This window comes from Passer montanus, unplaced genomic scaffold (assembly GCF_014805655.1).
Source record: "Passer montanus isolate IOZ18808 unplaced genomic scaffold, ASM1480565v1 scaffold64, whole genome shotgun sequence".
NCBI lineage: Eukaryota > Metazoa > Chordata > Aves > Passeriformes > Passeridae > Passer > Passer montanus.
The window spans coordinates 3,615,887-3,640,185 of NW_024371482.1; the positions used below are offsets into that span (position 1 = coordinate 3,615,887).

Genomic DNA, 24,299 nt, shown 5'->3' on the forward strand with positions numbered 1-24,299 from the left:
GTGACGCAAAGCCAGGCTGGGAGGGGGATTTGGTCTGCGTGGGCTGCTGGAGGGCCCTGCAAGGAATCCCTCTCTTGCCTCATCCCTCTCTTGCCTCAGGGCAGGGGTGCAGCCTCAGAGGCACAGGGGCACTGCCTGGAGCCCGGGATGCTCCCCCAGCCCCTGGGCTGTGCCCCAGCAGCCGCAGCCTCACCAGACCGAGGGAAGAGGCACTGGAGCAGCATTTATTTATGGCATGAGCCCCACACGTACCCCGGGAAGGAAGGAGATCACAGGATTTCCCCCTGCCTGCAGGTCTGGAGGCTCGACAGGCAGCCAGGGACAGGCTGCTGGGGAGGGGACAGCTGCCCTGGGGACAATGCGACATCGACCCGCGGCAGCCAGACAGGCTGCGGCCAGGCACCAGAACCTGTCCTTCCTGAAGCTCGGTGTCCCGGGAGGGGAGAGAGCCAGCCCCGGGCAGCAGGCTGGATGTGCCCGCGGCTGGAGCTGCTGCACAGGGCCATGGCAGCACTGCGGCTCGCACCGCGCCTGCAGCGAAGCGTCTCGGGCAAAGCCCTCCTCCTCCTCCTCCTCCTCCTCACTTCCGCCAAAGGCAGGAGATGTGCAGGCAGGTCCCAGAGGAGCAGCAGCCACCGGGATGCGTGGTGGGCAGCGCTGCCGGGAGCAGGCGGGGCAGGAGCTGCCGAGGGATGCTCGTCCCGACCAGCCTGGGGGCAGCTGGGCACCGGCCAAGTGCCCAGACCCAAAGGGGCAGGGATTAAACTCGCCCTGCCGAGCTCCGGAGCAAAGGTGGGAGCAAAGGAGTCACAGGGCAGAGGAAGAGAAGCCGTCAGAACCCGGCAAGCAGCTGCTAGCGTTGTTAACATTTCCCATTTTAATTGCTTTAATGACACCCTGAGGGATGGATGTGCGACTCAACGAGTGCCCTGAGGAGCTGAGCTGGAACACAGCTGTCACCACCCGCCCCCTCCTGCCCACCTTCCCGCAGCCGAGTAATTAGTGCGGTTAATGATGCTGGCTGGAGCGCCGGGCAGCCCGAGCCCCCGGCAGACCCCGACCCCAGCTGGCAGCTGCGAGCAGCGCCTCCCCGGTGCCAGGAGCTCTGGACTGGACCCGCCGTGGCATTCACCTTCCCAAAGTGCTGCCGGGATCTGCTGCTCCATCCTCTGGGATGGACTGGGCACGGGGTGAGCCTGGAGCGGGTCAGGACGGAGATGACAGCTGGCACAGGACAGCTGGCACCGACCTGGGCTGCTCAGGTGCCCGGGCGCCACCAGCCCTCATCCTTAGCCCTCGCTGGCTTTGTCCTTCTCCTCCCTGCGGCAGGGCAGGGCAGCACCTCTGTCCCCGCATGTCCCCGGTCCACAGGGTGGCTCGGAGCGCAGCGGTGCCGGAGCCTCGGCAATGCCAGGGCTCTGTCCCCAGGGAGATCTGGGCAGGAGCAGGAGGTGCTCCAGGGGTGGCTGTGGCCCGGGCTGTGCCCCTGGCACCTGGCGGGCATGCAGCCGCCCCCGGAGCCCGGCCCCGTCACAGGAGGGGACGCGGTGTGACAGGAGGAACTGTGCCAGCATCCCCGAACACAAAGAGCCACCACCTGCATTTCCAACTCCCCCGTGCCACCCACCGCCGCCGGGATGCCGCGGCAACCCGCAACCCGCGCGGAGCATCCTCCTCCGCAATCCCGGAGCGCCGGGAGCGGGCAGGGACAGGGGCTGCACCCGGGGGCTGCACCCGGGGGCTGCCGCAGGCAACGCTCTGCTGGATCCCGTGGCTGTGAACAGCTCCAGGGAACCTTCCACAGCGTTCCTGCCACACAGCTCCCGCTCCGGGAGTCATGACAGCCAGCTCTGGAAGAGGCGTGGGCTGTCTGCAGCCACCCGAGGCCCAGCATCCAGCGGGAGGACACGACATCGCTGCTGAAGCCATCGCGGCCATGGCCAGCTCCGGGCGGGCACGGTCGCGTCCCTCGGGCCGGTTCCTCCGGGAAGGAGCCTCACCCGGCGGGCCCGTGCGGGGCTCCCGAGGGGGGCACGGCGGCCCCGGGCCGGGCAGGGTGCGGGGGTCCCCCCGCGGTACTCACGTCGTGGAAGATGGGCAGCGGCTGGCGGCGGGGCTTGGGGCCGCGGTCTGCGGAGAGCAGGCACACGGCCAGCAGCTCGGCACACGACATCATGGTCCCGGCGGGCGCGGGCGCTGCGGGCACCGCGGGGCGGAGCGGGGCCGGAGGGTGCCGAGCCTTAGGGCGCGGTGCGGAGCCCTGGGATGCGGAGCGGTGCCGCAGGGCACGGGTCGGTGCGGTGCTCTGGGATGCGGAGCAGTGCCGCGGGGTGCGGGATCGGTGCGGTGCCGCAGGGCACGGGTCGGTGCGGTGCTCTGGGATGCGGAGCAGTGCCGCGGGGTGCGGGATCGGTGCGGTACCGCGGGGCACGGGAGCGGTGCGGTGCCGTAGGGATGGGCTGGGTGCGGAAAGAACGGCCTCGGTGCGGTAGGGATGGGTCTGGTTCCGTGCCTTGGGGATCAGCTGCGTGCCAGAGGGACGGGTTCGGTTCGGTTCTGTTCGCTGCTGTAGGGATGGGCTCGGTTCTGTTCGCTGCTGTAGGGATGGGTTCGGTTCCGTTCGCTGCTGTAGGGATGGGCTCGGTTCTGTTCGCTGCTGTAGGGATGGGCTCGGTTCTGTTCGCTGCTCTAGGGATGGGCTCGGTTCTGTTCGCTGCTGTAGGGATGGGCTCGGTTCTGTTCGGTGCGGCTCAGTTCGTTTTGGCAGGGTGGTTCGCCTGGGCTCAGTTCGATTCGGCAGGGTGGTTCGGGCCGGCTCGGCAGGCTCGGTTCGGTTCGGTTCGGCTCGGCTCGGCTCGGCTCGGCCCGGTCCGGTCCGTGCGCAGGTCGCGCCCCGCCGATCCCGACTCAGCCGAGCGGCTCCGCCGCCCCAGCCAACTTTGGCTCCGCGGAGGGCCCGCCCCGCCGCCATCCGATTGGCCACGAGCTGTGATTGATACCAATAACCACCAATAGTCTTGGCGGAGGGGCGGGGCCGCGCTGTGTCCCGGTGCCCGCTCGCCCCGGGGCGGTCCCGGTCGGACCGGAGCAGCCCCGGTCGGAGCGGAGCAGCCCGGGGGCTGTCACTCGTGGGGTGTGTGACCGGCCCTGAGTGTCCCAGCGTGACCGTAGCTCTCCGTGTGGCCCCGCTGTAGCGCTGGGTGCCTCAGCTGGCCCTAGCGTGGCTCTAGTCTGGCCATGGATGGTCCCACTGTGGTCGTTGTTGACCCCACCACAGCCCTGGGTGCCCTAAGCGAGGTCCCAGTTGGTCCCAGTTTGACTGTGGGTGGTCCCAGTGTGGTTGTTGTTGTCCCCACCATAGACCTGGTCACACCAATGTGGTCCCAGTTTGACCATGGGTGGTCCCAGTGTGGTTGCTCTTGCCCCCAGGGTAGCCCTGGTTGCCCCAGATGGCCCTGAGCTGCCCCAGTTTGACCATGGGTGGTCACACCGTGGTCATGGCTGGTCCTAGCATAGCCCTGGTTGTCCCACTGTGCCTCCACTTGGTCCCAGTTTGACCACAGGTGGTCCCAACATGGACACTGATGGCACTGGGAAGGTCCTGGTTTCCTCAGTTGGCCCTGGGTTGGCCCCAGTTTGACCACAGGTGGTCCCACTGTGGTTTTGGTGGCCCTGGAGGTGTCCCCTGACACCCAGTTTCAATGAGCTCCTGGTGGTGCCAGCCCCTCCATGCCCTCAGTGCCAGGCAGCCTTCGCTCTGAGCTGCTTCCCTCTGGAGCAGCATGCCAGGACCCTGGTACCTCCAGAGATGTGAGCCCCCCTGCCCCAGCAGGCTGGGGGACACGAGGAGGAGGAGGAGGAGGAGGAGGAGGAGGAGGAGGAGGAGGAGGAGGACAGGAGGAGGAGCTGTCTGGCACAGGCACCTGGGGGCTTGTGCCTGCATTCCAGGATTTCGCTTCCTGAGAAAGGGGCGTGAACCTGTTTTGCCTGGATTTTGCAAAGCCCCAGGCAGGCTTTGCCTCCCTCAGCACACCTCTGCTTTCACCTGGAGCTCTCCAGGACACCCCGATTGCTGAGCTGAGCTCAGCTCAGGCCAGGCTCAGATCCCAGCTCCTTCCCTCCCCAGCGTGACCAGCTGCAGCACGTGGAGCTCGCTCACCTCTGCTCCCTCTGGGATAACGTGCTCCAAGCTGAGCCCACGGCATCACAGCTATTTTTACCATCTGCCAGCTGTTCCAGGGGTGTGCAAGGCCAAAGAGGTGGAAGAAGCCCAGCTGGGCCCTGGCAGGGGCATCCAGGGGCTCCGGGGTGGCACGGGGCTGTCCCTGTCCCCAGGGAGGCAGAGAGGCCCGAGGGCTGGGGCTGCTGAGCACAGCCATCATCAAATCCAGCTGAAATGGGAGCAGGAACAAAACACAGGCAAGGGCGCAGCAGGGACAGGGGCTCACCTTGCCAGGGAGCATGGAAGGGGCTTGGGGGATGGTGAGGCTCTGCCCTGGATCAAAATCCTCCCCTTGGAAGGGATTCCCACACCCATCTGCCCCAAAAATCCACACTCGGTGCCCAGGGGGATGCCTGGGGGTCAGCATGAGTTTCCATGTGGGAAGGAGCAGCCTGAGAGTGAGGGTGAAGTTCAGGCAAGCTGCTGATGGCAGGAGGTAACAGGGGCTCCCAACTCCCAGCAAGCCACGGCAGGGAAGGGGGACATGGCCCCGGCCGTGGGGGACACCAGGGCTCTGCTCTGCTCCCCAGCCCCTCGGCGGGGAGGAATTACAGGGAGCAGCCACTCAACAGCATCCCAGAAATAAACAGTGCTGCTCTCCAGCTCCCTGAGCTCCCTCCTCGTGAGGAAACAGGAGAGGTTTTGGGGAGTGGAAATAGGGAAGGGTGGGGGGGGATGCAGAGGTGGGGCAGGACACCCCTGCCTATAGAGACCCCAAACCCCTCTCGGATGCTCTGAGGGGGGGTGGGTTAAAGGTACAAACCCTTAGGGGGGCATCTGATGCCCCTGCCAGCCTGTCCTGGAGCTCACCTGACCCCAAATCCCACAGCACAGGGCCAGCACACCCCGGGCTGCCTGGGCCCAGATCCTGCACAGCATTTAGTGGAAATAGGGAAGGGTGGGGTGGGATGCAGAGACCCCTGCCTATAGAGACCCCAAACCCTGCTAGGACCCTCTGAGGGGGTTGGGTTAAAGGTACAAACCCTTAGGGGGGCATCTGATGCCCCTGCCAGCCTGTCCTGGAGCTCACCTGACCCCAAATCCCACAGCACAGGGCCAGCACACCCTGGGGCTGCCTGGGCTCAGGACTGTGCCCAGATCCTGCACAGCATTTCCCAGTGCCAGTGGGTCACCACTGCAGCCCAAGAGCACCCCAGACTGGCTGGACACGTCCCTGTGGGGTCACAGTGCCTGGCAGTGAGCTCAGAGCCCGAGGAGCAGGCAGGATGAGGGCAAGGTGCCATCCCCTGAGCGTGCTGCCTTCACCTGGCAGAGAAAAGCAGCTTTGCAGCAGATAAATCAAACCAGGCGGTGCCTGGGGCTGCTTCCCAACGCTGCCATGTGCTCTTCCAAAGCAGCTGCCATCAGCTCCCTCTCCAGCCACCCGAAATAGCAGAGGGAAACCCTTCAGCTGCAAAGTGAATCATCCTGGGAGGCAGAGTGGTTATTTTTACCGCGGCTCACGTGGAGTGGCAGTGCAGCCCCCAGGGCTGGGCAGTGCTGCTGCAGGGGGCACAGCCCTGTCCCTGCCGGGGGGGTGGCAGTGCCAGGGCTCCCAGAGGCTGCCTGTGAGGGCAGGGTGATGGTGATGCCATCAGAGAGCTTTGCCTCCTCTCGGGGAAAGAGGCAGAGCTGTGCTGCTGCTGGGGGTGGGCTGCCCGTGGGAACAGCCCTGTGGAGCTGGGGATGTCAGTGCCAGTCCTCTCCCCTCTCCCTGTGCCCCCCGGCTCCCACTAAACCATTTCCTGTGCCGGGGACTCTCCCTTTGCTGCACTGCAGATCACCACCACCATCACCATCCTCATCACCATCACCATCACCATCCTCATCATCACCATCATCACCATCACCATCCATCACCACGGAACTCGGCACAGGAGGGGAGGAGGGATGGCTGGCGAGGAGCTGGCAGCCTGTGACCCCCAAAGCTTTCTTTTTCAGGTCTGTCCAGGGGACAGTCATTGGAGTGGACCTGCCAGGAGATTCGTAGGACTTGACAAAAGATCACACAAGACTGGACAGTGAGTGCTTTGTTATTGGGGTCACTGCACACACACCCATGGGAGGAAGAGAGCATTCCCTGGTGGCAGGGAGCTTTTGTACCCCGGGAATGGGGACAGGGGGAGATGCCTACAGCCAGTGGGACACCAGTGAGGAGTGGAGACAGGAGGGGTAACCCAGGGGAGGGACCACCAGGGGGTACTGGGGTGGGTGAGGGAAAGACCCTGAGATGGGGGAAAGGGATAACAAGCCATGTGATATAGCATAAGCTATACAGTGCAATATAAAAATTACTCTGTGCAAATTCCCAACCACCCAGTGCGACAGAACAGCTAAATAAACTAGTGCACCACAACACTGGCACATGGCTGGGCTGGGCACCCTGCAGAAACTCATAAAAGCCCCAGCACCTGCCGCCCGAGGGGACAAAGAGCAGTGGAGGACACAGCAGGCAGGGCTGTCCCTCCCACCTGTCCCTGTCCTGCTGCCCTGGCTCTGTGGCAGGAGTGCCATGGGTCAGGGCAGCAGGAACAGGCCCAGTGTCACGGTGTGAAGAAGCCCTGTTTGAAGGGTGGCAGTGTGACAAACCAGCTCCTCCCACCCAGGCACAGGGGTCACCTGTGGTATTCAGCACGACCCCCGTGGCAGGGAGAAATGATGAGGAGGACTCCATCTTATCAGAAGGCTAATTAATTTCTTTATTATACTATATTATTCTATACTATATTACACTATATTTTAACTGAATTTGTACAAGCACTTAATTGTCCTTAACTGTTTAGAATTTTGTGGCTGTCAGCTGACAGTTTTCACACACACACATGGATTTATTTGGTTAATGAATTAAAATACACTACAATTTAATTACCAATTCTCTTTAGGTGATTTTTTCACAACACATTTTACTTGTGAACAACACAGGAGCAGTAAATGAGATCAGAATTGGGTTTTTTTCTTTCTTTGAGGTTCAGAGAATGTAAATTCCAGAAATATTCTTGGCAAGTTGTGCCTTGCTGTTCTCTGTGAAGAGAAATGCGGTGACAGGCTGTGTGTGACACTGCCCTGCTGGGCACTGCTTTGGAGATGGCACGGCCCTGGCTGGCCCTGCTGCCACGCTTTGGACACTGGCAGAGCTGGGAAAGGGAATGGTGAGCAGAGCTGAGCCGTGGGGCTTGGCACCCACACCTGCACCCGCACATTGCCAGCTGTGAGAACAATCCAGGGGCAGCACAGCCAGCCAGGGACTGCCCCAGGTGTGGGAAGAGAGGCACAAGGATGCAGGCAGGAGGCCAGGCAGTGGAGATGGGCTCTCTGTGGCACCCAGCAGCCTGTCCTGAGCCTGGGATCCCATTGCCTGCGCTGCTGGAGCGGGGTGAGCTTGCACAACGTGGTCAGGGTGAAATATTTATCAGGCTGTTTAAAGGAAAACCAGGCAGCAGGCTGGGCAGGAGGAGGGGAGAAAGTGCACAAACACGGGCAGGAAGCAGCACAGCCCTGGCTGCCACTAGGGCAGGGGACACAGCCCTGCTGAGCCCCATCCTGGCTGCCAGGGAGCCCCTGGGGGTGCCCACTGTCCCTCAGTCCTGGTGTGCTGCAGAATCAGGGCACACAGGGTCAGGGCTGCTGCTGGCAGACAGCAAGGACTGTCCCAGTCCCCAGCCAGCAAGGACACAGGGACCTCAAACTTTGGGCTGGGAACTGGTGCCAGCAGGTGCCTTGAGGCAGCACCAAGAGCTGGGTGAGTGGGGAAAGCTGGGAACTCACGGGATGGAGTGGCTCCACACTGGCCCCACGCTGCAGCCACAGCCAGGAAAATGCTGCCCCAAACCAGGGGGAAGGCAGGGAGGGAACCAGGCAGGAGAGGGGCCAAGTGAGGACAGGGGCTGCTGAAAGGAAAGCAAACCCCATCCAGACCCATCATCCCATCCTCCTGCAGCACAGCCTCTTTGGAGGAGCAGGGAGGGAAGGATCAGGCCCAGATCCCACCCTGTGTGGGACCAAGGACCAAAGCACCTCTGGCAGCCCCAGGTACGGACATACCTGGTCGTGGATTTCAAGTTCAGAGTGGAAAACAGAGCACAAAAGAACCCCAAACCTCCTGATTTCTCAGCAGAGGTCCCCACCACCCCTCACAGCCCCAGCACCTGAGCACAGCCGAAGGGCAGAGTCAGTAGAAACCTTTATTAAACACAAAGCTCAGAGAAACACAAGCTTGTAAATGGCAGTAAAAGTGAAAGTGCGTCTCCAGCTCGGCCCAGGGGGACCCCAGGACCCCCCTCCCCTCCTCTCCCAGCCCCAGCGGCCTGGGATGGGGAGCCAGAGCCAAAAGGCTGAAGGGCTGCAGAGGGAGGGGAGGAAAGCCTGGAGACAGCGTTGGGTGCTCACCTGCAGAGACACTTCCCCTGGACACCTCTGTGTCCCCTGAGGGGACATGCACACGGTGCCAGGGCCACCAGCCCCAGCCAGCCCCGTCCCCACAGCCACCTGCCACAGCCCTGGCCCTGCCAGCCCTGTTCTGGACACAAGCAAAGCCAGCACGTGCTGGTGAGACCCTGGTGGCACCCTCCGTGTCCCACCAGCACTGTCCTCCTGCCCCCTCCATGTCCTGGGAGAGCTCCACACGCCATAAATAATAAATAAATAACCCACGCTCAGCCAGGCTGTTGGCAGCCCCCAGGCAGGGGGACAGCCCTAACCCAGCGCCCCCCACATCTCCACCACCCCTTCCCAGCACAACAAAAACTCTCAGCACCCCCACTCTGCTGTACAGCCCCCCCAAACCCCCATGGAAATGAAACGCTGTCCCCAGGGGACAATAATAAATTAATCAAATCATTAATCTATACACAGGACTGCTTAAAGCTCTGGAACGGGCTCCTGGGGGGCAGTGGCTCTGCCCTGGGCAGTCGCCCCTGATCAGGGCCCTACAGGGGGGTCCCCCGAGATGGGAACCCCACCCTGGCATCCTCTTGTGGGGCTGGAGCTGGGGATGCCAGCGGGCTGGAGGGATAACGAGAAAATATTGCAAAAAGGGATGGGGGAGCAACAGCGGGCACTGGAGCCAGAGGGGCAGCCCTGCCCTGCCCTGCCCTGCCAGCGTGCCCCCTGCCCTGGCAGCTCCCCCCAGCACCCGGGCGGGCGCAGCTTCAGAAGTCCAAGGGGGTGAAGTCCCCAAAGTTGCAGTCGAAGAGCTCGCTGATGCCCTCGCCCTCCTCCAGCCCAAAGTGATAGTCCTGGGCCTGCGGCGGCGACAGGTTGATGAACTCATCGGCCAAGAAGCCCGCCAAGTCCTCCCTGCTCTGCTCCAGCAGCATGTCCATGGAGGCCAGCGGGGACAGGCTCACCTCCTGCTCCGGGCTCTTGGCAGGCAGCGCGCTCAGCCCTGGCAGCAGCGCTTCTGTGGGGAGGGAAAGCAGCTGTAAATCCCTCATACTCTCCAAAGAAACCCCCAAAACATGCTTTTTTGGCTAAGGAGATCCTGCCTTCCCACCTCCTGCCTTGCTGGGGTGCCCGAGCAGCATGCCAGCTCCTTGCTTGTGTCAAGAGCAGAGGGGCTGGGAGCCACCGTGACACCCCACCAGCTCCTCCCTTGTGTCCCCAGGCTCCTCATGTCCCTGCCTCCTTCGTGTCCCCAGGCCCTTTGTGTCCCCAGCTCCCTTGTGTCCCCAGGCCCTTTGTGTCCCCAGCCCCCTCGTGTCCCCAGGCCCTTTGTGTCCCCAGCTCCCTCGTGTCCCCAGGCCTTTGTGTCCCCAGCTCCCTCGTGTCCCCAGCCCCACCTTGCTCTCCGGGCAGCAATGGCATGTTCACATCCTGGGCAGGATGCAGGAGCAGGGGGGCTCTGGGCTGTGACTGGCTGGGAGAAGAGTCCTCAGCAGGGGCTTTGAAGGGGCTCTTGACAGGACTGCAGACCCCCGAGCTGTCCTCGGGGCACAGGAACACATCGATGGGGCCCTGAGTGCTTCGCACGGAGACCTGGAACGCCTGGGGAGGGGACAGGAGTGAGACAAGGTGGCACAGGGACACCCGGGGCACACCAGGCTGTACAGGGAGGGCACAGGAGGAGCAGAGCGTGGCCCCAGCTCACCTCTGCTGGGTCTGACACCTGCAGCTGGGTCTCCGGGGGGGCTTTGATAACCATCACCATTTGCTCCGCGGGGTCCACAATGCTGCGGAGGTCCTGGCAGGTGACATAGGCTGCGGTGGGGCGGGTCAAGGAAGGGACACGGGGATGTGGGCAGACAAACATCCTGCCTGCGACACCGGGGCTCAACCACAGCCCCACCCAGCCAGCCCCGCCCCACAACCAAAGGATATTGCTGGTTGGCGGGGTCCTCGGTGAGCAGGCGCAGCTGCACCGTGCACATCTGGATGAGGTCATCCAGCTGCCGCTCGGCCGCCTGCAGCTCCCGCAGCTCCTTCTCCAGCAGCCGGTGCCGGCCCGGCGCTCCCACGGCGGCCTGGCTGCCCCTGGGAGCACCGTGCCCGTCAGGAGCCAGCCCACAGCTGCCTGTGCCCACCCAGGCCAGCCAGTCCCACCCCACAGCCCGGGAAGCAGCCCTGCAGGGATCTGCAGCAGACCATCCCCAAGGCTGGATGCAGCCCCCCCTCCCCTGGATGACATGGGGAGCCCAGGGGGACTCACAGGAACCTCCTGCCACTGGGCACAGCCCTTCCCACAGGGGACCAGCACTTGGCCTGCAGCAGAAGCTCTGGTGACCCCACCCTGAAATTCTCCACCCACATAAGACACTCCTCCACCCAGAGAGCTCCCCCACCCCAGGAACAGCCAGGCACAGCCCCAGGAGCCCGGGGACATACAGCCACTGGATGTGGTTCTTGGACTTCTTGGTGATGAGCTGTATGCCCTCCAGGACGTTGGTGATGTCGTAGATGCGCCTCTTCTGCACCTTCAGCACCTCGGCCGCCCAGTTGAGGTCCACCACACCATCTGGGGACTGGCTCAGCAGCTCCAGGAAGCGCTTGGTGGTGAGGTTCAGGGAGGTTTCATAGCGGGACTTCTCTCCAGGAGACTTTGCCCCTGCCAGACGTGGAGGACAAGTGTCATTCAGCCACAAGGGAAACCCAGAGCTGAAGCTGAAAGGTCACAAAACTCCTGCCATGCTTGCAAGTGGCTTGTGGACTAGTGACCAAACCCAATCTGTTTTCTCAGGGCAATAGGGTGAGCTGCCCAAATGCCCTGCAGGAAGGATGTTGCAGCACCTGGCACAGGCTGTGACACCTGTGCTCCGTTGTGACCACAGCTGTGACTGAGACTCTGAGTGCCAGGCAGGGCTCGGGGGGAGATAACAGTAGGTCCACCAGGGACACTGCACTGGCACCATGCTGGCACCTCCAGCTCCATCCACAGGCAGGGACAGAGCCAGTGTGGTGCCCAGCAGAAGGGCAGGACAGCCGTGCCACCAGCACAGGGCACAGCAGTGAGTGTGGAGAGAGGACAGAGGCAGGCCAGCCGCAGGGACAGCCCATCCACACCAACACAAAGGGCCTGGAAGAACCTGCCAGGGATGAGCCTGGGGCAGCAGTGGGGCTGCTGGACCTCTGCTGTGAGCTGGGCTGGCAAGGGGGCTGAGGGAGTGGAGCTGATACCTTTAGCAGGGTTCCTGGCCTTGCCCCGGCTCACTGGCAAACTCTCTGCTATGTACTGGTGATCCGTCTCCAAATTCAGCTTCCTCTTCACCTGCAAGGGACGGGGTCAGCACAGGGACAGCCACCCCCAGGCTGCCCTGCTGCTGAAGGGTTTCTGTGAGGATCCCCCCAGCACTGCGGGGTACAGACAGCGCAGATCCCGGCAGGACGGGGGTGACAGGAGCTGTCACACACGCCGGGGGGATGGGGGGCTGTCCCAGCCGCGGGGAGCGCCCCAAAGCCGGCGGGGGCCGTGGGTGGGGAGGCAGAGCACGGCCCGGCGCCCGGGCCTGCGCCTTCCGGAGCGGCGGCGGGGCAGGGCCGGCCCGGCAGGTGCTGCGTGGCACGGCCCAGCCTGGCACAGCCGGCAGCACCGGGCACGGGCTGGCACGGAGCAGGGCACGGCATATGGCACGGCACGGGGCACAGCAGGGAGCAGCACGGCCCGGCCCGGAGCCCTGTCCGGTGTACAGCACGGCTCGCTGGACAGCCCGGCTCGGTACGGCACGGCTCGGTACGGCACGGCTCGCTCACAGCACGGCACGGCACCCAGGCGGGCCCACTGTACAGCCCGGCTCGCTGCAGCCCGGTCGGGTATTCGGCCCGGTCGGTACACGGCCGGTTCGAAGCTCAATACTGCACAGCCCGGAACACAGCCCGGGCCCGCCAATCAGCGGCGCCGTGCCGGGGCGGCGGCCAATGGGAGCGCGGCTCGGGGACGCGGCGGGGGCGCCGCGTGGGTGCGGCGCGCTCTGTGTTCCCCCCCCGGGGGTGTCCCCTCCCTGTCCCTGTTTGTGTTCCCTTGTCCCCCCCGGGAGTGTCCCCTCCCCTATCTCTGTGTCCTCCATAGGGGTGTCCCTTCCCCTGTCCCTGTTTGTGCCCCCGTCTCCCCCCCGGGGCTGTCCCCTCCCGTGTCCCTCTTTGTGTCCCCCACGGGGGTGTCCCCTCCCGGGGGTGTCCCCTCCCCTTCCCCTGTCCCTGTTTGTGTTCCCTGTGTCCCCCCCGGGGGTGTCTCCTCCTGTGTCTCTGTGTCCCCCTCGGGAGTGACCCTTCCCCTGTCCCTGTTTGTGCCCCCGTCTCCCCCCCGGGGCTGTCCCCTTCCGTGTCCCTCTTTGTGTCCCCCTCTTGTGTGCCGCCGCGGATTCCTCGCTCCGACCCGGCCCCGGCTCCCGGTTTTCCCCCCGGGGGAGTTCAAGGCTCGGGCGGAGCGGTCCCGGGCTCAGCCCCGCCGGGGTGATGGGCTCCCAGCCGCTCCCCTGCCCGGAGCACCGGGCACGCACCCACGGGCAAAGTTCAGCTCGCTGCCCTGCCCTGCGGGCTCGCCAGCCGCGGGTGTCACTGCTGGGGGAGAGGGTGGCGTTGGTGTCCCGGCTGTCCCCCGTGTGTCCCCCTCGCCCAGGGGTGACAGCCAGGCCAGCCTGGCCCGGTCCCCGCAGCTTTGGGGACATCAGTGGTGCAGGGCTGCCCAGCCTCCCTTGCTGAAAGCCCACGGATGAGGCTGTCGGGCCGGGCTGGAGGCTCCAGCCCGGGACGCTGCAATCTGCCCCGTGCGTTCGGCCGGTGATTCACGGCATTCTGTGTTTGCAAACAGCAAAACCAGCTGCGGATCTCGGCAGCGCCTTCAGGACTGCCTGATAACCCCTGAGAGGGCAGAGGAAAAGCTCTGCCGGCAGCACAACCTGCACTTGACCGTGCCAGGCGCTGTCTGCGGCCGTGGGACCGCGTGGCCGGGGAGAGGCAGGGACACGGGGACGCGCAGGGAGCCGGGAGCGGCCCCATATGCTGAGGGAGATGAGAGTCCACCCGGGGACACGGGGCAGGCAGCTCCCAGCACCAGGATCTCCTGCCTGCAGGACACTGATAACCTCCTGCTGCATGAAGAAGCAAAATTAAAAAGGAAAAAAGCACATCCTGCTAATAAAAAAAAATTAATTAAAAAGCATTTAAAGATTAGGCCTTTTGCAGGGCCCAGATGTGGGGAAACTCCTAAGGAAAGTGTGGAGTGGGGTCTGATCCAGACACCCAAACCCCCACTGAGCCGAGCCCAGGGTTTCACCCCTCTGTGCCCCCCATGAGCTGCCCCATGTGTCCCCGGGGGTCGGTGGCCGAGCTCAGTGGCTCCCAACCCGCTGCTGCTGCCAGGCAGGGCTGGGAGCCAGCGCTGGCTCCTGCCCCAGCCCCGCTGCCAAGCCTGACCTGCCCGGGATGCAGGAGAGGGGCTGTGCAGGAGAAGGGCTGTGCAAGAGGAGGGCTGTGCAAGAGGAGGGCTGTGCAGAAGAAGGGCTGTGCAGAAGGGCTGTGCAGGAGAGGGGCTGTGCAGGAGAGGGGCTGTGCAAGAGAAGGGCTGTGCAGGAGAGGGGCTGTGGAGAAGAAGGGCAGTGCAGGAGAGGGGCTGTGCAGGAGGAGGGCTGTGCAGAAGGGCTGTGCAGGAGAAAGGCTGTTTTTCCCAGCAGTGCGTGGGATGCAGGAGGCATTTGCAGGGATGAGTTAACTCCTCTGCCGCGGAGCAGATCCTGACATGCAGTGCCCCTGTGCTGGCCTAACAGGTTTCTGGCTTTAAAGGATTTTATGCTGGATATTTTGGCAGTGGCTGCAATTCCCTTGGGGATGGCCAATGCTGAGCAGGGCCGTGATTTCCCTGGATCCCTCCATCCTTAAATACAGCAGGAACATGGTGCATGTCCGTGACCAATCAAATCAACTCGCTGTGCCTCATTTCTTCATCAGCAGAGCGCAAACAGAAACGCTGCCTTGCTTAAAGGAAATTAATACAGTTAATTAACACTTGGCCCTTCTAATATTCCAGGCCCCATTCTCCAGAGCCCTTCCACTGCAATATCATCATTACTACGAAGCATAAGCAACAGTTAGACCAGATGTTTGCACACAGTTAATGCTTCTTCCATCTGGGGAAGGGGGAAAAGGCAAGCCCAGCAGCCGGGCGGGAGCGCATGGCTCTCCCCATCCCCGGGGAGCCTCAGCCCGGCGCTTCCCGGGATGAGGCAGGGTTTGGGACACAGCTGCTGCACCAGCTGCTCCCGCCCGGCTCACAAAGGCTGCCTTCACCCCCCCTAATTCATGCAGGAGCTCTTCGGGGGGAGCAGGCTCTGCCCCTCTCCTTGGCTTTCAGCGCCAAAAGCGGCGGCTGCGAGACAAATGAAAGGCGAGCGCTGGTGGGAGAAGGGCGGGCAGGGCCTTTCCTTGCATGTGGATGAGGGCAAGCAGATGAATTCCGTCTCCTGCACAACTGCAGCCCCGCTAAGCAGCGCAGCCGTGCCCCCAGACAGGCGTGTGGCAGGTGCTGCTGGCAGATAAAGGCCTGAGCGCAGGGCCCTGCAGAGCACCAGCGGGGCTGCCCCATGCCCAGCATGCTCAGCCCATGGCATCGCTGATTTTGGGTGGGTTTGGCACTGCGGGACGGGCTCAGGGTGAGGGTGTGTGCTGGGAAAAGTCTGCAGCTGGAGCACGGCTGGTACCTGTGCTGGAAAATCCCCTGGCAGAGGAGAGCTGGCAGGATGCAGCCCTGGGCGCAGCGTGTGGCTGTCCCAGCAGCACAGCTACTGTCCCTGCCAACGCAGGCTGTCCTGCCTCCAGCAGCTCCCACACCAAGTGTGCTCAGCTGTCACATGGAAGGAGAGCAGGACTGCCCTGGGGTCTCCTGCCAGTGCCCCCTTCCCAGTCACTGGTTTGTTCACAAGGTGGGGAGTTGGCAGTGTGGCACAATCTGCCTGTGGTGCCAACAGGCAGCTGGGGAAAGCCCAGAGCCCCCAGTCCTGCTGCCCTGACCCCACAGCCCCTCACCTCTGCCACCTGAGCCATCACTGTTGCTCTGTGCAAACCAAAGCAATTTCCTGGAAGCACAAAGTGTCTGAAGCTGGCTTGTGGCAGAAGGGAGCAGCCCTGGTTTCGGGTCTCCTCTCAGATCACACGCTGTGCCTGTTCCCTTGCATCTTTTTCAGAAGAGGGCACAGCCCTTCTCACAGGACACCAGGTCAGCCCCTCTTCTGGATGCTGGGCACACCACTCAGCAGTGCCACCTCCTCCTCTCCTGTGCTGGCATCTGCTTGTAAGGCTGACACGGTGCAGTGTGTCTCAGGGGAAGGCATGGCCACAGAGCCTGCTCCCCTCCTGCTCTGCTCCCCACACCAGCCAGGGCAGCCTCGTCTCACCCACCACAAACACTGAAAGCCACTCCATTCCACAAAGCTCTTCCATTTCCCTCACTCAAACCCCATGGAAGAACAGAGAGGCTGAAGTGTTTCTGGGGAGCTGATCCAGGAGTGATTTGGGAACATGCCAGGCTCTAGCTTTTACCTCTCCTTAGTGTCTCCAGCCAGTCCAGGTTCACTTCCCACAACATGGCCACTGGCACTGGGAATCCAAAAGTGTTGGAACACTTTTGCTTTTGCCAGAACAAAACCTGCAGGTCACCCAGAGCTTCATGTGGAGCAGAACAAGGGCTCAGACAGAGTGTGATGCTCTGTGAGGAGGAAAAAAACACTTGAAGGTAGCACTGGCATCAGTTTGGAGGTGTTAATTTGGCTTCTCACGAGCCCAGGCTGGACACTGCAGCATTCCAACAGCTACAAAGCTGGAGGTTTGGTCTTGCAGACACTCAGCAATTGCTTCATCCCCACCACCACAGCAGTCACCTCTAGAGCACATTTCCTCTGAACTTTTAGCTTGGAGGAGGCAGCCAAACCATCCATAGAATCCTTATTTTCTCTATTTTTCATATTAAAAAACAAAACAAAACAAAAGGGGTGTCAGCCATCCCAATTTGTTTCTGCAGGTGGCACCCTTACCCCTGCAGGAATGAAATCTGATGGTGAGGTCAAAGCAGCACTGGCTGTTGTTCCCAAGCTGGTAACACCAGAGCCCAAACCATGCCAAAACTGCACCTTGTGCATGGCTTCTCTACATCCAGGACTACAGACATGCAATAATCAAGCAGTACTTCATAGATTTGAATTTAAAAATCATGACAGTAAGGACAAAGGACAAAAAATTAGGATTTTTATTTGTAGACAAAGCACAGTATTGTAATATTCAAAGAGTGATTATACAGAAATAATGGCCACAAGAAAGTGATTCATAGTGGACAGAGCCATGTCAGCAACCCCCTTCCCTCTCCTTTTATTGTTTTAAACCCAAAATCCGAGATATTTCTACAAGCATTCTGATCAGTGTCACATAAGTTACCTGAGTTTATGTTTAGTTTATTCTATGCTTTCAGAAAACCAGGGCCTGGATTACACAGCAATTATGAATACAAAATATCTCTCAAAAGCAGAGGCAGTAATACCTGTATTATAGAGCTTTTAGTTTGTTTTTCTCCCTCCTCACCACCAGAGACATGAAGATTCTTCTAAGTAAATAACAAAGTTACCTCCTCCACCAATCTGGTAGGAACACACAGGTTGAAAACTCAAGATTAACACCCCAAAAATATTAACAGTGGCAGACAGACGTGACGCCTTATTTTCCCTCCTCCCTTATCTGGTGGGTTTCAAAAGCAGCATCAGAAAACACATTCAGCTTCAGGCTGGCGTGAGCCAGGGAGACAAACACAGCCTGACAAACGGAGCAGCACACGGCTCGGGGACTATCCAAAGGTCACCTCTGTGCTGATGCAGGGAAAACGAGCTGCAGTCCCAGCAGCTTCTCCTGGTGAGGGATCTGCACAGGCTTCTGGTGGCTCCAGCCATGGCAGCTCCCAGCTGGCTGCACAGCTCACTCTGCACAGGGGGGCTCTGCTTTGGGGGATCATCTCTGCCCTTGCACCCACCCAGCTGGATGTAAAGCAGAGCTTGACCTACTGTAGCAGGGCAGAAAGCCTCACAGCACCAACAGCAAAGCTTCTCTGCACCCTCTCCACCCTGGCACAGGGTGCCCAGAGCAGCTGTGGCTGCTCCTGGATCCCTGGAAGTGTCCAAGGCCAGACTGGACGGGGCTGGGAGCACCCTGGGACAGACAGTGGAAGGTGTCCCTGCCATGGCAGGGGTGGGATGGGTTTTAAGGTCCCATCCCAGAATTCTCTGATACATGCCCTGAACAGGGCCAGTTCTCTGGTTATTGCCCAGACACAGGGATGGTGGCCAGGACAAATGCACTGTGCCATTACAGACACAGGCTCCCAGCAGCCCCAGCCCCTGGAGCCCTCCTCTGCAGCACTGAATGGCCAAAGACAGATTCTGCTCTCCTTCACTGCCAGCATCAAACACAGCCCAGAAAACCTTCCCCAACCCAAATGTCAGGCAGCTGTCTCATTTTCACCTTTGTTAAATAATGCAATTGTCCCGGAAAGGGTTCTCCAGCCATCCCCAGAGCCAGCCCAGCACACAAGCTGTCCTCCAAAGGGAAGGGAAGCACAGTGGGTATGCCAGGGCAGCAGGCAGCAGCAGTAAATAACCCTGAGCCTGCTTTGTTCCTTCATAAAATAAATGATTAATAGCTCAGGATAGTCAGGCTGCTTGAAAAGCTCAGGATTGCTGAAAACTTTTGATCAGTTTGATTCATTAACCTTTAAAACTGCCTCTAAGAGAGGCTTAAAATCTGAGGGAGAGGCATCATTTTAAACACTTCAATTTTATCCAGTGTTCCTCTTTTTTTGACAAACTGAGATAGAGACACTCAGCATCAGTCAGGTGTCAAGGAAAAAATAACAAGGGGGGAAATAAAGTTACTGTAGACAAACAACCCCATGCTCATCTTAAAATTCAAAACCAGTCAGGGCTGGGGGAGAAAATGACCCTTCTTTGTGATCCTTGAGTACTTGGCCATATGCAGGTGGCTTCCCAACTGTCTCTTTTTATTTCTTTTGCTTTTAATGCTAATAAAAAGGGAACCCAAACAGGGCACTCCATTCCCCACACAATGGCCTGGGGGAGGGCAGGGAGTGTCACTTACATATCCCAAAAGTCTGACTCAGACAAATTACTTCTAGTTCAGTTCCCCACTACACGCCTGCATTGTTCCAACACCTTGGCAGCAGAAGGGGCTCATCCCCAGCTATCTGCTCCCAGAACGGCCTTGGGGGCTGATGTCATTAAGGAGCTGTCCCAATTACTTCCCTGGGGAAAGCAGTGACTTGCAGCTTACCGTCCTGCCCCAGCCCAGCAGGAAAAGCAACGGCCAGCAGAGCCCCAGGGCTGAGCTGCAGGGAGGAGCTGGGATCCAGGGAGGGCAGCTGCCCCCTGCAGATGGCTGCAGGCTCAGCCTTCCTCGGAAAGGGAGAGATTCCCAAGAGAAAAAGGGTGCTTTGAGCCAAGGAGAAGTCATGGCACTGCTGCCAGACTGACTGCAGACACTGGCTTTTGGCTGGGGTTTGTTTTCTGGAGAGGACAGAGAGCAGTGTGAAAAGGTCAGGAAGGCCACTGGTCCTTCCTTCTCTGCTTCACCAGCAGCCACAGTGGTACAATGCCCAGCAGAGAAGGTTATTCCACCTCTAAGGGAACCACAAGCTGCAAATTTAACAGATCAAAGCCTTCTCAGAGACACCCAGCCCACACAACCAGCCCACAGCTTCTTTTGCTGCAATAATTACACATGGTCAAGGATTTGTGAGTTTAATAGTTTTAGGGAGCAATTCCCAAGCCAGAGCTGTCAGCTTTCTGAAATCCCATCAAAGCTTGCAGGAATTCAGCAATTTTAGCAGAATACCAATGCTCTTAGTTGGAACAATACTGAGGCATCTGACAGAAAAATTGTGATGCTTAAAATACCCAGCAATGGTGGAAAGAAAGATATTTATAAAGGAATGAGACCTCACCTGTAGCTTCAGCAATTTTTCTGTACTGCATCTTTATAGTTCTCTATACAGAGAAAAATATTTAACCAAAAGAAACAAACCAAATTCCTGATTTTACAGCTTTCATGGGGTCTGATGGTTTCCAATTCAATTATTCAGTGCAGATTGTAACAGCAGTTAATTAGAAGTTAGCAGCTGAAGGGATCATAGAGAGTTATTATGACAAAGACATGATTTTTGGGCACCATGTACATCATGGATTTGCATGGACAAAGCGAAGTGGAAAAATAAAGAGCAAGGAGGACTCTGAATATGTGCAACAGTAATAAAGGAGTTTAGGAGGACAAGGAAAAATGACTTAAGATGAAATTGAGATTTTTTTTTTCTACTCAGAAGCTCCCTGAAGTTAAATGTACCATTTCAGCTGTACCATGGAGAAATTGCCAGAGCCTGGAGGGTAAAGAGTTCCAAAGATGATGAAAATAACATCAGCAGGATTATGAAATGCCATGGGCAGGTCAGGGAAAGCAGGTGGATACAGGGAAAGTGAACCAAACAGTCCCAACTGAGCCAAAAGGGAGCAGGGAATTGAATGATTCTCTTGGAAATATCACCACATCAAACCAGTGTGGCAGGAATTATTTCAATGCACATCATTGAGGGAACTGTGTAGTGTTACATGGCAGGTGAGTGCTTTGCACTATGAGGAGCTTGAATTTATTAATTGATTAATTAAACCAGTTTTTGTGCTTTCTCAGCTATCTAGTTCAATCTTCTGCCATAGCCCAGGGCGTGCTGCCCTGTCCTGGGGCTCTGCAGAGTGTTTTTGAGAGGAAGAAAGTTAATAAATTAATGCATTAAATTAAGCCTGCACAAACTACAGGTACAAAATCAGATTCAAATCTGGCTACAGCCAACACTTTCCACTGCTGTGGAGGGCAGATCCTGGACCTCAGAGAAACCCTTGTCATGCTCCACCAAAAGAAAAGTGCTTGGGAAATGTTGCTCCCTGAGACACACAAAATCCCCAGCATGAGATCTGAGGCCTGGTCATAGAGGAGCCCAAGTTGTGTAACTGTTTTTGGTATTTAGTTCAAGCAGCTTTTAAAAGCTTTACAAATAAGTTTAAAGTAATTGCAGGGTATTCATTAGTGCACTTTGCAGAGGCACAGATTCAGCCCAAGTGCAGGAAAGAAACCAAGCAGAAATAGTCTTTCCAGGCTGGTACAAGACAATCCTAACAGTTCTGCTCTCACACATTTTATTGTCTCCCTGAGGGAAAACTGCAGAGGAACTCTCTCAAGGAGCACATAACTGTCCTTATATTAGTTTAAACAGGATTCCCAGCCATCCACAGCAATGAAGAACTGATGGCCCTGCTCTCAGAGCTCAGCAGGTCCCCCGCTCCCTTCACCCTCCATCACACCACAGTGAGCACAGCACCACAAAAAATAATTTGTAAACATTCAGATGAGCCCTAGAACGTGTTTTCATACTCTGCACTTAGTGTCAGGCTGTCACTTTATAAATATATTTAGTTTTTAAAGAACAAACCCCAATGCCACACTTGTAGGGGAAATAAGGCCTCTTAAAAACAGACTGCAACAAGTTTCTGTGGGGCATGTGCTTGCTCCAAAAGGAGCCAAAGACTGCCCAGAACATTCTGGCCTGGAGACAAGAGCCAACTCTGCTTGATAGATGATAATTTTTAAAAAATCACAGGTCAAGAGCAACAGAATAACCTTTTCCCCAGCTGCTGGGAGTCCCCATCCCATTCCAAGGTGTTTTGGAGGGAAGCACCTACTTGCTGTCAGTCCTTTTGTTGTAAATGAGGAAGTCAGACACGTCGTGCCACACCTCACTGTCCTCGTACAGGTAGGTCATGGAGGACTGCAGGGAGGGCTGCAGAGTGTCCCTGTGGTATTCAAAGAGCCACAGGACTGTCCCCCAGACCAGGGCAGCCAGCAGAGGGAAGGGATCCTGCCTGGGCTGTGGGATGTAGCCCTTTTCCACAGCCAGGCGGGACAGGCCGAACAGGATCCGGGACAGCAGGTACATGATGATCTGCAGGAGGAGAGAGCCAGGGAGCAGGGTGAGTGCTGAGCACAGCCAGCTCCAGGCCTTCCAAAGGGACAACCCAGCCAGGAGGGACAGCAACAACTCGCCCACTTCAAAGCCAGCAGGCTGTCACTTCCCCTGCCAGCACTCTGCCAAACCACGGTGTTTGTGTCTGCCCCAGGGCCTGCTGCTCTGATGTGGCAATCACCAGCTGCATTTCATGCAGCACTGCTGGGCAGTTGCACAACTTCTGTCTTTGCCCAGCTCGTGCCACCTCAGATGGTGCTGATGAACAGTCCCAGAGCAGTCCTGCCAGGCAGGTGTGAGCTCAGGAGTCTGGACACAGCCTAACCCCAGGCCTGGCTTAAGTCGAGCACTTTGAATTCATCTGCAGCTCTGTTTAACTCCTTGGTTTGTGACTGTGTGTTAACAACCAGCTTTAAATCAAACACCCCCTGAGCAGCTTTCATCAGTTTAGCCAGTTCAGTGGTCAGTTTGGCCAATTCAGTGGTCAGTTTGGCCAGTCCAGTGGTCAGTTTAGGTGTCATTTTAACCAGTTCAGTGGTCAGTTTAGCCAGTTCAGTGGTCAGTTTAGCCAGTTTAGCTCAGTGCAGCTCTAACTGATCAATTTCTACACTCACAACACTTCAGGTGAAGAGTTTAACCCTGTGATGGCCAGACCAGGAACACACAGGTGGGACAACCCCACAGCTTTGGGTTACCTGACTGCCTTCCTACAAGCTCAGGGCAGCTCTGGAGGCAAACCTGGGCTTGCAGCACTCATGGAGACACACAACCACACCTGGGACTCAAGTGCAGAGCAGTCCAAACTGCAATTTGTGCAGAGAACACGACAAAAGAGCAATGCTCTGTGGTCAGAGCCACCACAATCAGGTGCCCCCAACCACTTCCTGGCACACCTGCTGTTTATCCTGGCCAGAGAAACCTCCAGCAAGTGCCCTTACCTGGCTGTTGATGGGGTTGTTGTCACCAAACACCAGCCAGCCCCCAATGCAGGCTGCAAGGAAGGAATGGAATGGGATTTTCTTGCCCTGCAGCCGGGCCTGTGCTGCCAGGAGCCCCTTGTAGGTGAACACAAAGTAAGCCAGGTTCCGGGAGTGGGCGTACGTGGCCTGGGCAATGGACTTCAGCTTCTCCCTTAAACTGAGGCAAACAAACAATTAAAAGCTGCAGTTTGTGCAGAGAACATGATAAAGAGCAATGCTCTGTGGTCAGAGCCACCACAATCAGGTGCCCCCAACCACTTCCTGGCACACCTGCTGTTTATCCTGGCCAGAGAAACCTCCAGCAAGTGCCCTTACCTGGCTGTTGATGGGGTTGTTGTCACCAAACACCAGCCAGCCCCCAATGCAGGCTGCAAGGAAGGAATGGAATGGGATTTTCTTGCCCTGCAGCCGGGCCTGTGCTGCCAGGAGCCCCTTGTAGGTGAACACAAAGTAAGCCAGGTTCCGGGAGTGGGCGTACGTGGCCTGGGCAATGGACTTCAGCTTCTCCCTTAAACTGAGGCAAACAAACAATTACAGGAGGGAAAAGGCAACATCCTGCACTCACTCAGCTGGGCACTGCACTCCCCACCTACACTGATGGTTTGGGCCCCCCAGCAATATCTCAGGGAGGAGCTCTGGCTTCCCTCAGCAGGGCACAGCCCTACCCAGACTGTGGGCTGTGTTTCATGTGCTCACTACTCAAACAGCCCTTTAAAAACTTTTTTATTGCTAAACGCAAACCTCTGGCACTCAGGGAAAGGCACAACGTGCACTGCTATAGCCTGGGTTTCCATATTTCAACATTGCTGTTGGCATCTGCTGATTTCCCCTCTGTCCTCATCAACCACTCCATGAGTGATTAAACCTCTCAATTATACATATTTGTGTGTGTTTCACTACGAGGACAAGGCCCAACCGCGGCTCACACATCCTTCTGCTTTTTAAACCCCCTAGAAACATGGAAAAGGGACAGCTGTGATGAAAACAATCTAAGCAGCAACACAAAAACACAGATTTAGTGCTCGTACCTTCCACTCTTGAACAGGAAAGTCATCACCAGGGCGTGCGGGGCACGGATTTTGGCTCCATAGCTGTAAAGGTGACAGATATTTCATAGAGCTCGTTTTATACTATGAAATTATTGTACTTCTAGTCTACTACCAGACAAAAAAGGCTATTTAGCCAAATATCTATGACTTCTAAGCCAGCCCAGCAGCACAGCAAACCGGGAGGAGCCCAGCTGGAGAGAGAAGAGCAAACGCACCTCAGCGAGCAGGCCCGAAGGGGCCCCCAAACCCAGCCCAGCCGCCCGTGAGGGAGCGGAATCGCCCCCGCCGCACCCCGGCCTCCCACGGGCCGGGAGCGACCGAGACCCCGCCGCCCGGGCCCGGCACTCACACGGCGCCGTTGCGGAAGCCCTTGATGACGGCGAGCGCGGCGTGGTAGCGGCGCTGCTGCAGGAGCGCGTTGGCGGCGCGGAGCAGAGCGCGAAGCGAATCCCCGCCGCCCGCCATGGCCCCGCCGGCCATGGCGCCCCGCCGCACGCCGCTTCCGGGGCCGCCGCCCCGCCCGCCGCTCCCATAGGCCCGCACTGCTGTCAATCACGGCTCTCGGC

The 24,299-nt window shown here is 58.7% G+C and overlaps 3 protein-coding genes across 3 annotated transcripts in view; all 3 read right to left on the reverse strand.

Moving 5' to 3' along the window:
• Positions 1 to 3,015, reverse strand: part of NECAB3 (N-terminal EF-hand calcium binding protein 3) — a 32,002-nt gene extending 28,987 nt beyond the window's left edge. The window contains exon 1 of the mRNA XM_039728136.1: positions 2,084 to 3,015. Coding sequence (XP_039584070.1) covers positions 2,084 to 2,971 — 888 coding nt within the window. The 5' untranslated portion in view covers positions 2,972 to 3,015. The remainder of the gene's footprint in view (positions 1 to 2,083) is intronic.
• A 3,066-nt stretch (positions 3,016 to 6,081) lies between these two features.
• On the reverse strand, positions 6,082 to 22,777 carry E2F1 (E2F transcription factor 1). Its single transcript, XM_039728123.1, has 6 exons — positions 22,643 to 22,777; positions 11,042 to 11,261; positions 10,538 to 10,690; positions 10,308 to 10,422; positions 10,000 to 10,204; positions 6,082 to 9,620 (listed from the first exon to the last, which is right to left on the reverse strand). Exons 3-6 carry the CDS (start codon positions 10,585 to 10,587, stop codon positions 9,370 to 9,372), a joined length of 621 nt encoding a protein of 206 aa, XP_039584057.1. The 5' UTR covers positions 10,588 to 10,690; positions 11,042 to 11,261; positions 22,643 to 22,777; the 3' UTR covers positions 6,082 to 9,369.
• Positions 16,869 to 24,238, reverse strand: PXMP4 (peroxisomal membrane protein 4). The gene is made up of 4 exons (XM_039728124.1): positions 24,083 to 24,238; positions 23,713 to 23,775; positions 23,000 to 23,198; positions 16,869 to 21,683 (listed from the first exon to the last, which is right to left on the reverse strand). Exons 1-4 carry the CDS (start codon positions 24,211 to 24,213, stop codon positions 21,420 to 21,422), a joined length of 657 nt encoding a protein of 218 aa, XP_039584058.1. The 5' UTR covers positions 24,214 to 24,238; the 3' UTR covers positions 16,869 to 21,419.
• Between the last annotated feature and the right edge of the window lie 61 nt (positions 24,239 to 24,299).